General features: G+C 32.0%; 1 protein-coding gene across 2 annotated transcripts; it reads right to left on the bottom strand.

The window, feature by feature from the left end:
- Positions 1–2844: 2844 nt before the first annotated feature.
- On the bottom strand, positions 2845–12928 carry LOC143082786 (uncharacterized). Of its 2 annotated transcripts, XM_076258640.1 has the most exons (5): positions 12550–12928; positions 8617–8787; positions 7438–7570; positions 5264–5581; positions 2845–3044 (listed from the first exon to the last, which is right to left on the bottom strand). In XM_076258640.1, exons 1-5 carry the CDS (start codon positions 12864–12866, stop codon positions 2865–2867), a joined length of 1119 nt encoding a protein of 372 aa, XP_076114755.1. In that variant the 5' UTR covers positions 12867–12928; the 3' UTR covers positions 2845–2864. The 2 variants fall into 2 exon arrangements, with proteins under 2 accessions (XP_076114755.1, XP_076114756.1); XM_076258641.1 differs by lacking the exon at positions 8617–8787 and having other exon boundaries at positions 12550–12924.
- Positions 12929–15250: the final 2322 nt, after the last annotated feature.

Below are 15250 nucleotides of genomic sequence, written 5' to 3'. Positions count from 1 at the left end.
TATGATGTGCTTCATTCACTTTGTGAATAAACCCATGCTCTAAATCTAATAAAATTAGTTTGCACATGCGTAAATTGACTACTGCAGAATAATGAATTTTATCAAATTAGCATGCATTTAATATATATGGTTAACTTAAAACACTTCCATTCCTTAAATGATGACCATGTTGTTACTACATGTAATTCATTTATTAAGACTGTAACGTGTTGCAATTCGAAATAGACATATTTGACCTAGATACGACAACCGTTCCTGCTGGCTGTTCAAAACTATTCAGTGGAAAGGGATTAATATAAGTTGCAAAACTTGTTTCCCAATCCACTATAAATAAATATGTTTAAACTAAACTAAAACTATACTCTCTGAAAAATCACATTGCCTGCCGTTAGCTTGTTTACAAAACAAAAAGGGGGGTTCCCGGAAGAGCCTACACAAACACTCACTATCGCTCGGGCAAAAGCAATCGCGAATATAATGCCGAACCATGTTAAAACTACAATAAAGTATAGCTTGCAACAATTATTTCTTAAACAAGAATAGATTGCACATGCAGAATGTCTCTCCTGCCTTATATAACTTCTTACCCAGTAAACAAACCAACGTTGACATTGCGTTGTGACAACGTAATACCATCGTTGTGACGACGTAGTAAAATTACGTTGGTACAACGTAATTTTGTGAACTCTCAGGCACGTGCTGACAACCATCCACACAACTTTGGCACAACGTAATTTGTGACGTAATTTATTACCATCATAAGAGGTTGTAACAACGTCACAGGACAACTGTAAATGCCCCTTGTCTTCATTTAATTGATAGGATCAATGCAATTCTATTAAAAAAGTATGTGAAACAGGGTCTTTATTTTTTTCTTTTGACCCGTTTTAAGTTGTAATTTTTTCTATGTGGGAAAAATGGACACAATGTCGATATGTACTCTATTCCGTACTGCCAGCTGTGAATAAAATTGTCAAAAAAGGTTGATTTTTTTTTATCTTTTTGACAGGTTTCAGTGTGAATTGTACAAAATGTATAAATATCTGCTTTCCTCAAAAATAGTTGATTAAGGTTTATAAAGTCTTTAAGTTTTTTAACTTTTGCAATACTGAAGTACAATAGAAGTACAAGATTTACACATTTCCATTTAACAAATGCAACTTTTCTTACTTTTAACACATAATACATTTGTAAATTCAAAAAGAAGATTTTGTATGATGGCCAATAAAACAATATAGGTACAAATGTACATGAAACTGTACAGCCTTCAACATGACATCTTGATACATGCTTCAACTTCTGAATGTTTAGTGTAACAGTGGCCTAGAATATAGATTTCACTTTGACGACAGAAAACCATGTTTAATGAATTATTCAGAAATACAACAAACTACCACATTTACCTTAATATTTACTGAAAATTCATTCAGCTGGATTCACTACACAATTAAAAGCTAGGAGAAAAGTTTCAGGGACAATCCGCTCAAAATCTGACTGTCTAATTATAAATGTATATATTCTACACAATTCATACACACTTCTAAAAATATCCCAAATGAAGAAAATACCTGAAATTCAATTGAACTGACTATTGCTTTTTTTTTCATTGGCCAACTAGAGATAGACCTACATTTATCCAAAAGTTAAGACTTCTTTTTTCTTACAATGTACATGTAGCCACATGAACCAATAAAAAAAATAATAGTATGTGTCTGAATTTTTATTTCAAATTTTAGTCTTGTGTTGGTTGTATACATTGTACAAAAAAAAATGTACATGTCATTCCAAATTTTGGTTTTCTGCCCTCTAATCAGCTGGGAAATATGTGCACTTGTTTCTGCATATATACCAGGATTCATAATAGGCTGATCATCCAAAATTAATTTTTTATTACAATGATTTAATGCTATCAATAATCCATGGAAATGAGGTTATTTTAAATAAGGTCACTCAGATCAACTAAGCCAGACATACATGTTCACCTTACAATCATTCCATACACCATCTATAGTTGACCAATAACAGTTTATAGAAAAACAGACCAAAACACAAAAACGTAATATTCACCAATCAACTGTGAAAATGAGATCAAGTTCAAATAAAACCTGCCAAACTGAAATCTTCACCCTTAAAATCATTCCATACACGAAATATAGTTACTCACTGCTTGCAGTATCTGAGAAACGAACTTTAACCTTGATCCTTGATTTGAGGTAGAGGACTTATGGACATATTGACCTAATTAATGGATCATATTACTAATAATGATTAATGAGTTAGAAATTCACATGACAAAATTATTAACTTTTTTTATGCAGCCACTTAACAATGAAAATGAGGTCTAGGACAACTGAAATATGACAGACACTTTGTTACATAAAGCTAAGTATACATAGGATGAAGCCTCCAGGACTTCTATGCTCTTAAATATAAAGCTTAATACAACTTGACAGATAAAGAAAAATGGTCACACATTACAACTCATCACTGTCTAGATGCTAAATAAATATAAAGTCTTTCGTTACAATAGTACTTCAGAAGAGTGTGACAAGTTCATTCAATATATTGAAAAATTAAAAATATGAACTAACAGGAAGTGGGTGTCTGATCATGACAGATCAGAAAGTTGTTCACATGATACATCATCACAATTAAGCTGCTGACAAATTATTAAGTCATTCTGTTTAGAAGTTGTTTTTCTTTAAATGTGAAAAAATGATTGTTGGACAACAGTCATTTAACAGATTAGGTGATGATTACAGTTAATCCTCACTCCTACAGTTAAGGTAACATATTAAATGTATTTGCATGCTGTTTTCAACAATAGATTAAGAAAATAATAAATAAATGTATGTTTTTTTTACTTAAACATTTACATTATTGAGTCTCATAAAATTTTCTATTAAGATATTTCGAGATTCTTCACAGAGAATGTCATATGGTGGTGAATAGTAAATTGTAGCCTCATCTTGATTGTCAAGTTCTTCATTATTTCTCAGCTTTTCTAAATGTTTCTTTGACATTTCTAAAAGGGTGAATATTACCTACAAATATAGAAGTAAAATTTAACATTATATCTTAGCATTATCAGCACCATGTACCTGTTATCATAAAGATTCCAAACTCACTTCTATAAACATGAAAATGCCCAAATCATGAGCAATTCTTATGTGAATGTTTAACCGGACATATGGTTATTATCAATTTTTATTACAATCTATTATGAAGACAATCTTAAAAAGTTAACCCTTATTACAGATACAGGGTCCATTTAATGAGTTCACAATAAACTTGATACTGTTCATGAGCGAGTTTGTAACTGTTTGTGTTTTGAAGTTGAAAAGTTTACAAAAAAGACTTAAGGTGGCTCGTGGGTACAAAAATTTCAGCAAAAAATTGAACCTTTATTTTTCATTACAAATTTTATTTATTACACTATTAGTTATTACTTTATGATATGGTATAAAAATCAACCCAAAAAATCTAATCGGTTTGGCCCCAGATGACTTTTAAAATGTTTATATCATTGAAAAAGCTCCAAATTCTCTCCCTTTGGTGCAAAAATGCCATTTTTTTTGCATTAAATTTGAAATATCTTTTTTTTAACTCATGGTGACCTATATTCTTTATTATTGTTTTCATATAAGCTGTACATAAAGTAAATAATTGTAAAATTTGAGCGATTTCTGTAATAAGTTATTTTTTTATTTCGATATTACCTCTAATTCTCCTATTTGTTCAACAGAAAAAAAGGACATTTACAAAAATGTATGCTTCTTCCAGAGGCAGATTGTGAGCTTAAATGAACGGTGACACCATATTTTATTTCATTTTTCTTTTAAGTATATGATAAAGTTCATTTATAAAAAAAATTTGTAAGGGTTCCGCGGAACCCAGTGTCTCGCCTACTTTTGCTGTAAATCACAGGCTAAACAAAAATGAGGAAAAAAATCAATAAAAATATTCCTCTTGATACTATCTTATGATTGTAAGAAGCTTCTGTCCAAGTTTGGTAAAAATCTAGAATAATTAATGAATCTAATAAATGTTTTGAAAACTTTAACTGCAGACTGTATGTAATGTTCACTGGAAGAAAATCTAAGTCCATTTAAAAGTAAAATACAGAAAAAATGGAGTTGTCTTTTTACAAAATTTACTTCTGGATACTATCTAATGATCATAAATAAGCTTTTGTCCAAGTTTAGTACAAACCCAGGATAGTTTAAGAAAGTTATTAAAATTTTAAAAATTTTTACCACAGAGTGAATGTTATGTTTCCCGCAGAAAAACTAAGTCCATTTAAAAGTAAAATACAGAAAAAATGGATTTATTTGTTTACAAAATTTACTTCTGGATACTATCTTATGATCATAAACAAGTTTCTGTCCAAGTTTGGAACAAACCAAGGATAGTTTAAGAAAGTTATTAAAATTCTAAAAACTTTAACCTCAGAGTGAATGTAATGTTTCCCCGCAGAAAAAACTAAGTCCATTTATAAGTAAAATACAGAAAAAATAGAATTTTATTTTTACAAAATTTAATTCTGGATACTATCTTATGATCATAAACAAGCTTCTGACCAAGTTTGGTAGAAATCCAGTATAGTTTAAGAAAGTTATTAAAATTTCAAAAACTTTAACCACAGAGTGAATATTTGTGGACGCCGCCGACGCCGACGCCGACGGAAAGTAGGATCGCTTAGTCTCGCTTTTTCGACTAAAGTCGAAGGCTCGACAAAAATTAAATTAGAAATAATTATGTCATGCAATACTCTACAAATGTATGTTATTTTAACATTATATTTGTCAATATCTTTATATGGATCCAGAGTGTTAGTGAGGTGAAAATTGCTGTCAAATAAAATAATCAAAGATTATGGCATTATAGTGGCCTGCCCTCTGTTTCTTTTTAAAAAAACAAATGTTGATTGCTTTAATAGGAAATCACTGAAGCATGATGGGAACAGGGGGGTGTTATGATTCTTTGTTTTGATTGAGTCAGAATTATTTTTTTCAGTCAAAGCACAAATAATTTTATTGAGATTTTTAGTTCTATCAATCATTTAGCACTATATAAGGTACAAGGAAAACCTAGAGTCAGAATATTCTGCTTTTAAACTCTGCTGGAACAGAGTAATTTTTCCATCACTGCAGGAATTGGAATTTTTTTTTCATCCTTCCTTGAAATTAAATGGTCTTTCCCTAAGTCATTTTAGCTGTGTTTTTAAATCCAGTTTTTCTATTTTCAGCATTCAATTACTTACAGATGTTTCAATAACAATCATCCCAAATAGTTTGAGAGTATCAGTTTCTGAATCTCCATAGAATTTGTTCAGATTCAGAAGAAGTTCCCCGCCATGCTGTCCTATTGCTCTCTCATTTGTTATATCAAGTATAAGGGGTGGTGCATGTTTATCTTCAGTGCTGTATACTGGTCTCCTTATGTTGTACCCTTCTGAGTCAGTACTGCTGTCAGAGGTATCAGAAGATGATTCGCTAATGTCCAATGTGGAACCTCTCATTCTTTTTCTTCTTTGTTGTGGTCTTTCTTGATTTCTTTTTGTTGTCTTTATGTTCTTTACCTACATAAAAAGAAGTAATTTACCCTGTGATAACCTATTTAAATGTTTACTTAACAGTCAATGCTTCTGGTAGGGGATGGTTGAGTGCTCAGGAATTTAATTAACACCACCATATTCTTTATGAGTCTGTCCTAAGTAACAAGCCAGTAGATTAGGGATTCTAATGCAATTAGTTTGTAACAATTGTTCTGATTGGATAACAACAAGCGTAAAATTCTCTATCTACTTGTCTGTAACTAAGGAAGCCGACATTTTTAATTTCGGAATGTATTCACATGTTATTTCTACAATAATAAACAAAAAAACTCACTTGTTGCGCCTAAAAATCTTTTTATCAAATTTTATTACATTCTGAAGCGTCACAGAAGCCAGAAAACGCCCGCTGTTTGTGTTTGACGCCGGAAGCATACCTATGACGTCACCTAGTGTAGGGACCAAAGAACATAACATCTTTTCGCGGAATTTTCTTTAATGAACATTTTACACTGAAATAATGATTGAAATTTAATTATAAACTTGTGTTGCATTAGAATAGAGATAACTGTATTGTATTTGAAGCTTTGCGGACGTCCATCGGTAGTTTTACTGTCGCAAATACCCATTTACCTGTCTCCGCTCCGCGTCGCCAGGTAAACTAAATTTGCGACAGTAAAACTACCGATGGACGTCCTTAAAGCTTCAAATACAATACAGTTATCTCTTAATTGTCATTGGTTATATCAGTCATATTTATGTTTTTGGTAAATTGTTTTTTTTTTTAAATTCATATCTACATACTATGTATTTATTAGCTATAAAGTTTCATGAAATTCTATGGTCAGGTTTTAGGGGAGTTGCCATGAGTAACAGTTGTGTATTGAGGCAAAAATTCCAAAGTTCAAAGGGGCATAACTCCTATGAAAAAAATGAATCATTATTTCTTGTCCATATGAATGTAACCATAGTATATCCTAAGCTATCATCTATAAAGTTTCTTAAATTCTGTTGTGTAGTTTCAGAGGAGTTACAAAGACAACCTATAACAGTAGTATATTAAGCCAAGTGTAAACGGCCATAATTCCTAGAAAAAAATTCAATCATATATTAAATTCCTGTTCATATCATGTCTACATAATATGTTTACTACAAAGTTCAATGAAATCCTGTTGTGTAAGTTAGTGTAGTTTTAAAGGAGTTGCGATGACAAAATCGCAGTAGTATATCTAGCCTAAAAAGTGCAAAGAGGCATAACTCCTAGAACAAACATTGCAACATTATTTTCTGTCCATATACACATTTACATTCTATGTACAGATTAAATTTAAAATTTCATGATTTCTATTGAGCGCTTTCATAGGAGTTGTGATGACAATCACAGAACTGTCGGCAAAACTGACAGACAGAGTCGTTAAAAACGTTTATACTCAATGAAAAAAATAGCATAAGTATAGATATCTGATGCAAAAACTGTGTGGGTTATATAATATATATGATATATGCATAGTTTTAGTATTAATAAAGGGAAATGTTTGAATAGCAACCAAATGGAACCTTCAAAAATATCAACAGTAGCTACAAAACAAAATTAAAATAGCCTTGTCAGACGTCATAATTTTTTGGACTAGAGGTTGTTGTCAATTAACAATACATTTAAGTGCAGAGAAATTAAAATCAATTCAATACAATTAACTATATATACAAATGTATAAATGTTTAACCTACAATAGAATGTTTTGCAAATGTTGTACATGTTCAATAATTTTAGCGAAATGTTTTTTTTTTCTTTTACTTCCATAGTGTAATTTGAAATACTGGAGAGAACACTGGTCCATTATTATAAATATAGGACAGAAAGTACTATCAAGTAATAGTTGTACCTTTACAATTGAAACACATGTGTCTGTTCTTTCCTGTCTAAGTCCAAGTTTGAAGAGATGTAGATCTGCATCTGATCTGACTGTCATTCCTCTCAAATTGGTCCATGTTGTCTGCTCAGTTGTAGAAATATTCCTGTAATAGAAAATAAATCCCTTTTTTCAACTTTACATGTACATATTTTAAGAAATAACTACTGTTTTAGTATAACTGAAATTTTGGTTGTGGTGATTCTTACCCAGACATTTTTTAGAATATGCATATACATATATCTGTATACTGAAAAATCAGAAATTATTGCAATGTTTTTATTATTATGAATAATGCGACAGAGGTGTAAACGCAATTATTTAAACTTGCATTTTGAATTATTTTATATGACATGTATGAATAAAACAGGATTTTTTTCAAAATCGTAAAAATTAAAATCGCATTTAAGTCTAAAATTACAAAATCGCAATAATAAATGCACGTAATAATTTCTGAATTTACAGTATGGGGGATGAAAATTATTAGGGCCTTTAACTGCCCTTACATAGAGAATAAGGATGTCATGTATCTACACACAAACAAAGACATTCACAAATCTTTCTAAAACCAATATTGTCTGCTGTTCTAAGTGAAATTAGCCGAAAAAACTATTATAACATGTACATTTTACATGTTTTACCATTACACATGTTACATGCATTGGGCATTTAAATCCATGTCATTTAAAATCTGGTGCCACTGTGGACAGTTGTCACATTAGCAATCAGATCACATTTAAAAGAATGTCTGTTTCCCCTCCCCCGGGTCTACTCTTTGTAAACAGACCAGGAAGGCAGGTTCTTTTTTTTTTTTTTTTTTAACTGGATGTGAATGTCATAGCATGGTCACATGAATGGTTTGACTTGTCCAGTGGAGGCCACTTATCAGTTGTTTGTGCTCAATTTGAGTGTATTTATTTAAATTATCAATCCTTCTGCTTTCAAGCACTTTCCAAAAATGGAAACAAATTATTTTCAGGAAAAAAATAATTTCGATTTTTTTGTGGAAAATAATTTTTTGACCCGGGGGCTTATTTTTGACCCGGGTGGGGGAAGGGGAAACAAACATATTGAATTTTTATTCTTAATTTTGGCCTCATACAACATTTCTTTCTTTTCATATATGAAAGACAATCCTATCAAAATACTCACACTGTTTCTAGACAGCATAAATCTGCAAACCCACAAATAAATTTTGAATAAACTCCTTCATATGATTTTAATTGTCTATGATGATCTTGTATATCAGATAGAAGTCTGTCATAAGCAGCAATAAAGCGCTTTACTTTTTGTAAAACAAAAGCTTCTTTCATTGTAATTATCCTGAAAGTAAACATAGAGGATACACATCATGTACATATTTAACCCTGCCGCAATTTTGCACCTATCCCAAGTCAGGAGCCTCTGACCTTTGCTAGTCTTGTTTGTTTTTAATTTTAGTTTCTTGTGTATAATTTGGAGTTTAGTATGACGTCCATTATCACTGAACTAGTACATATTTATTTAGGGGACAGCTGAAGGACGCCTATTGGTGGGGGAGTTTCTTGTTGCATTGAAGACCCATTGGTGGCCTTCGGCTGTTGTCTGCTCTATGATCGGGTTGTTTTTTTCTTTGACACATTTCCCATTTCCATTCTCAAATATATGTACTAACATTGGGAATGCAGACAAACTTGGTTATAAAGAATTCATAAGTCAATCCAATGAGTATGACACAAACATACAATTTAAATGTGGTAGATTTTGGCAGTGGGGAAATTAATTTCCTAATATTATCTCCAATTTAAAAAATAAAAAGGATTAAACATATTTTTCTGATTTTTATATCAATCTGATTAAAATCAAACCTCTCAGCGCTCCCGTTTCTGATATGTCGGGAGTGCTGAGAGGTTTGATTTTAATCAGACTGACTTTTATATTTTCTTCTTCCAGTTAAGCAGCAGTGATTATTCTGCCACTGTGTTGCACCTGAAGTCCAAAGAAATTGAAATATATACAATTTTGTGAGAGTTAAAAGTTAAAATCCTATATATTCAGATGCTTTTTAAACATGTTAAAACAGTGTTTTTGTCTATTTTGTAGGCCAGGCCTTGAAGAATTCAACATGTTCAAGTCTTGGGGCAGTGATTGTTTAAAGTGGTAAGGCATTCCATTCCCTTATATAGATTGCATGTATGGATTTTGGGTAGAATGAAATTTTCCTTATGTCTGTCATAATAATTAGGAACCTGGTAACATCCAATAAGAGCTGCTCTTGATGCTCGGTTTTATGGATTTAGCCTAGATGTTGCATATACTTGACACTGGCTACGGTTACATGAAAATGTAGCAATAGAATAATCATTGTTACATTGGAGATTAATTGCCCAAATGCAGTGTTGGGTAAGGAACCAATTAATAACGAGTGTAACAATAATAATAGAGTGTACGGTGACATTGCATTATTGTTACATAAATGCAAAATAAAACTTGAAAAATTTTATTTATTGAAGTGAAATTTGCGATTTCATGGATGTTGCATACAATTTTTTTATTTTTTATCTACAATGTCAGTTTCTGCAAATCCTGTATGTTGTTTAAGGAAGTTAGTCCAATGCATTTTGGTGAAACCATACTAACTTGCAACCATTCCAAATGAGTGATGCAGCAATGTGCATGTCTTTTTTGCATATTGTAAAATTCCATTTTGCACTATCTCTTTTTATAAAGTTAACGTAAAAGAATTTTCAATGTCTATCATGACTTATCTGAAACAAGAATGTGTTCCTAGTACACGAATGCCCCATCCCCACTATCCTTTTTTTTACGATCAGTGGACCGTAAAAATGGTTAAAAACTCAATAAACTGAAAGATCATATCATACAATGTAGGAAACATGTATACTAAGTTTCAAGTTGATTGGACTTCAATTTCATCAAAACTACCTCGACCAATTTTCACTTTAACCTGAAGCAGGACAGAGGGACGGAAGAATGAACAGAATGACCAACAGACGCACAGACCAGAAAACATAATGCCCATAAAAGGGCCATAATAAATGGGGCATTAAAATAGTTTTTATCTCTTGCGATGTTTAAATTATATTGTGAAGGCAATACAGCGATGTTAACATTTGAAGATATATTGAACCTGGTGGAATCAGTGTTTTCATTTTTCGAGTCCAGGCCTTGCAGTCATAAAACACGAGCACGATTTTTGTACTCAGACTCAAGATTCAACCAATCAAAATACTGGAATTCATGTTTCGAGAATGGTTTTAGTGCTCCACTCCAATGACTTCCAGTGGCGGATCCAGAGGGGGGGTTCCGGGGGTTGGAACCCCCCCCCCTTTTTTTGGCTGATCAATGCATTTGAATGGGGACATACATGTATAGTTGGAACCCTCCTTTATCCTGGGTTGGGAACCCCCCCTTTTTAAAATGGCTGGATCTGCCCCTGACTTCAACCCCAGATATTTCATTTATTATGTGATTGTAATTTCGTTCTTATTGGCGAAAAAAAGTAAGCATCAAAACTATAGGGTTTAAGTTTAACATGTTTAATAAATCTAGCGTACATTGAAGTGCATTAATATGTAACGATAACACAATGTAACAGCAGACTCAAATATGATGATTTTATTTATTATTGTTACATGTAACCGTAGCCAGTGCCTATATATTACCTAGACCATAAGTGATGTTTGTGAGTGACTTGATTGCCCCAGTTTATGTTACATGTATACACTAATAAATTCCTTTTTAATTTAAAGATGTGTAATCCTAAACTATACAACTAAATCTTACTTGCGCCAGAGACATATAATACAATATATATGTCTTTGCTTGTGCACTACCAAAATGGTTGACAACACCTGTAAAAACGGTATAGATATAAACTCTTTGGAGCTTTTCCGCAAAGTACAAAAAAATGAAGTAGCCCCACAGGACGCAATTACGACTTGACACAATTACGAACGATTTCCAATGTTTGCCCTCTGAGATCATATTTATTTATATTTATCAATAAATGTTTTTATAAATAAAAACCCTATTAAAATTCCCTTGTTTTCATGATAATACAATTTATGTGCACTTGGTGAATGTTGATGACAATGACAAAATCATTCTGAAAATATTATAAGAACGGCAATCTGGCCTGCAAGTTATATAAAAAAAAATAAAGATAAGTGCATATATTGCCTTTTATTGTTAATATATAGAAAGAAAAATATCTCCTGATTCTGTTCATATGCGTGATGCCTTTTATCTTGCCCTAATAACCCCACAATTGACGTTTTTTAGACTCTTTGTGACCATATTTATGGTCAAAAGAAACTATGTTAATTTTATTGAAAAGTGCAGAGAACTCCGAAAGAAATGTTGACCTATATAAAAAAAAATCATAGATGAATGATAAGTACACCACCGAAATGGATAAACTTGAATTTAGTGCTCCTTTAAAGGAGGAACTTACATAAAATCAAAAAAAATCAGAAATCTTTCCTTTACACATGACCGAAATTTCGTCTGCAACCACTAGTGAAGTAATTGAAGTAAAAAACAAACTTGTGCATCTTATTTTCCTATGAAAATGTGTTAGAGATAAAGATTAATGTATGCTTTCTCAATCTAGACTCTTGTCATTGATTTCTTCTGCAAGACAGTGGCGGATCCAGCCATTTAAAAAAAAGGGGGAGGGGTCCAAACCCAGAGTAAAGGGGGGGTTCCAACTATATGCTCCCATTCAAATGCATTGATTGGCCAAAAAAAAGGGGGGGTTCTAACCCCCGGAACCCCCCCCCCCCCCCTTGTTCTGTCACTGCAAGATATATCAATATAGTGCTGTTCGGAATTGCGTCCATATGTGGCTCTCTTGACCCGTAAAACGAGGTCACGCAAATCTTACTAAAGTATCCTAATGTGAATAAAAATTTATGTGGAATATGATGCAAAACGGAAAGCCTTCATACATCTTAAATTCTATGGTATAAACAATTCAAGAAAAGTAGTCTATATAAAAAAAAATATTAATCACAGTTCAAAAATCGTTCGTAATTGTGTCCGGTGAGGCTACGTAAATGTGATCGAGAATGTGATACTTACATGTTTGGATCTTTTGTTAGTTTCTCATATAATAAAGATATTGTTGACTCAACCACTGATCTTTGAAACTTTAACTTTAACACTGATGCATTAAACTTCAACAATTCTTTCACAGAATGAATATATGATAGTTGATCTTCGTCGAAATCTGTCAGAGTGTTTATCTGTTTTAGTATTTCTAATGGGTCATTAGCAAAGTCTTCGGCATAAAAAATGTTCAGGTCTTCAAGATGACATCTTTCCCACTCAGACACACTGTCAGGTAAATCAACTCTCTGTATACCTCGATGGTCCAAATATGCTTTACGCTTAGACATTTCTGTACAGCTTCAAAAACTAGGGGATTACCAAATTGGGGATATTCAGAGGGAGAGGAAATGTAACGCAAGTATAAATGTTAATATAATTATGTTATCTGTTACGTTCTATAAATCCCTCCTCTCTCAGGAGAACACGAAATTATTTTACCAGTTGTTTAAGTGTGTGTAACACAATAATACATTTTCAACTCAATACCACTGTTAATTTGGTTGATTAATAAAAATAAAAAAAATAGATTTTAGTTAAAATTAACAAATTTGAATTTTCGAGCATGATTTTTGTAGGCCTACTCAGACTCGAAAAATCAACCGAGCACTGAGCAAAGTTTTATGCCTTCAAGGCCTGAATAGACTTGGTCGTCGAACAATCTATCATTCTTGGTATTTTGTTTTATCTTAAATAAGTACTGCCCAGTTACCGCTAGCATTTTTGTAGTGAAAAATAACCCCCCCCCCCCAAAAAAAAAAAAATCCCATTTAAGAAGGGAAAAATCAAGTGAGAGAGAGCATTCAGATTTATTTATGAGGATTTTGATAGCTCATATGAAGATGGAAAAGATTAAGAGAGAGCCTTCAGATTTCATTAATGAGGACTATGACAACTTGTATGAAGATCACTGAATCTTTTACACAAGGCAAAACTTCCATATCTTAAAGTCAGAAGATTAATTAGGAGCAATATTAACCTTTCAAATTATACACAAAGAGTCCACTATTATTTAATGATGGTTTGAATAAAATAGAAAAAAACCAAGTCTTAAATTTCCTTCAGATATAGAAATATTATAGTTGAACAGCACAAGGAAAGAACAACAAGCTAGTATGGTATCAATTATTTTCAACACACATCTAAAGGCAAAATTATTGAATGAACTATAATAGGTGTCAGACCACCAATTAAAAATCCCTATCTGTTCAACCAAATTTTGCAATTTTCACAGCTTTCTAAATATTTTACCTTAAGTTTAACTTCAAGGAAACCAGGTATATCCTGAATGGTACATGTATCACCTTCCTACATGCCAATTTTCAACCAATGTTTAAAGTCTTGTAACAAATTTCTGATTTTGAAAAGACAGGTACTACCAAAATAACTCCTGGTTTTCTGGAAATCTTAAATTAGTGTACTATGTAGCGCATTAATCCTAAATTTTTAATGCAAACTCATAGACAATTGAATTTTGGCTCAAAATGGTCTAAATATATTTCCCTTTCACCAAAAGTTTCATTTCTGCAAATTTGTTGGTTAGTTTAAGTAAACAATGACATCAAAAGCACTATTTTGTGTCAAAGAAGAACTACTTTTACATACGTTCTAAATTGGAGGGAGTAATTGGTGGTCTGACACCTATAGCTGACTATGCGGTATGGGCTTTGTTCATTGTTTAATAATTTAGTTTTGGATGTAACGCGTCTTCTGATTGGCTGACGTTATATTGTTATGAGCCCATAGACATAATTTAGTCCTGTGACTGTGACGTCATCAACGTTTTTTCATGGTTTTCTACGGTTTAAAATGGAATTTAGAATTAAATTATAAGAAATTACTGTAATATTTTTTCTGTCTATTCGAAATGACATAAAAAATGTGGTGCACACTGTTAAATAACCCGCTACGCGCGTTATTCAGTGTGCACCAAATTTTTTATGTTATTTCTTCATAGAAAGAACAAATATTACAGTCATTCCTTAAATGTTTTGAAAGGACTTAAATGCGCCAAAAAAAATAATAGACTTTCGCGGAATTCTATTTTATTTTTATTTTGTTGATTTCTCCGAGCTCTTGTGCATTTACTGCTTTTTATTATGCATCCGAATAAGAATAAGTTATTTTGTCTTTTTTAATTGCCCTTTTTAAATCAATAAAATCGGCAAAGGGTCTGCAAATAGCTTCCAATACATGTAGATTTACGTGGGAAGTATATTGTAACAGCCATTATTATGTATATCTCCGAGTCTGCGCTAAGTATAGATATATCGAGAATTTTATCACAGTGTTGTTTACAAAGCGAAAGAAGCACGTCATATTAGAATAAAATATAAAAAAATCCATGATGGATTATACTAAGAAAAGCATCTAAATGTCATTTTGAAAGAAGGTAAACTAAATGATAGAGATTTTAAAATAAATATGAAAATATACTTCTTGATAAAGTGCATGATTTCAGATTTTTTCAAACTGCAGCTCATAGAAGGTAATAAGACTTTTTTCATATATTTTTTCACGAATACGAGATATTTGGTCTCTATTTCATATTTATAGAATATAAGTGTGTTTTTCATTTATTGTTGTTTGAATTGTTTCATAGTTGTCATTTTGGGGCCCTTTAATATATTTGTTTAAAGCTCAGTTTAGTATGGGTTTTGGTCAGAGTTGAAGG

Source organism: Mytilus galloprovincialis, chromosome 7 (genome assembly GCF_965363235.1).
Source record: "Mytilus galloprovincialis chromosome 7, xbMytGall1.hap1.1, whole genome shotgun sequence".
In the NCBI taxonomy this organism is placed as follows: Eukaryota; Metazoa; Mollusca; class Bivalvia; order Mytilida; family Mytilidae; genus Mytilus; species Mytilus galloprovincialis.
Note: the sequence above shows the minus strand (reverse complement) of the source record. Positions and strands in the feature narration are given on the sequence as shown.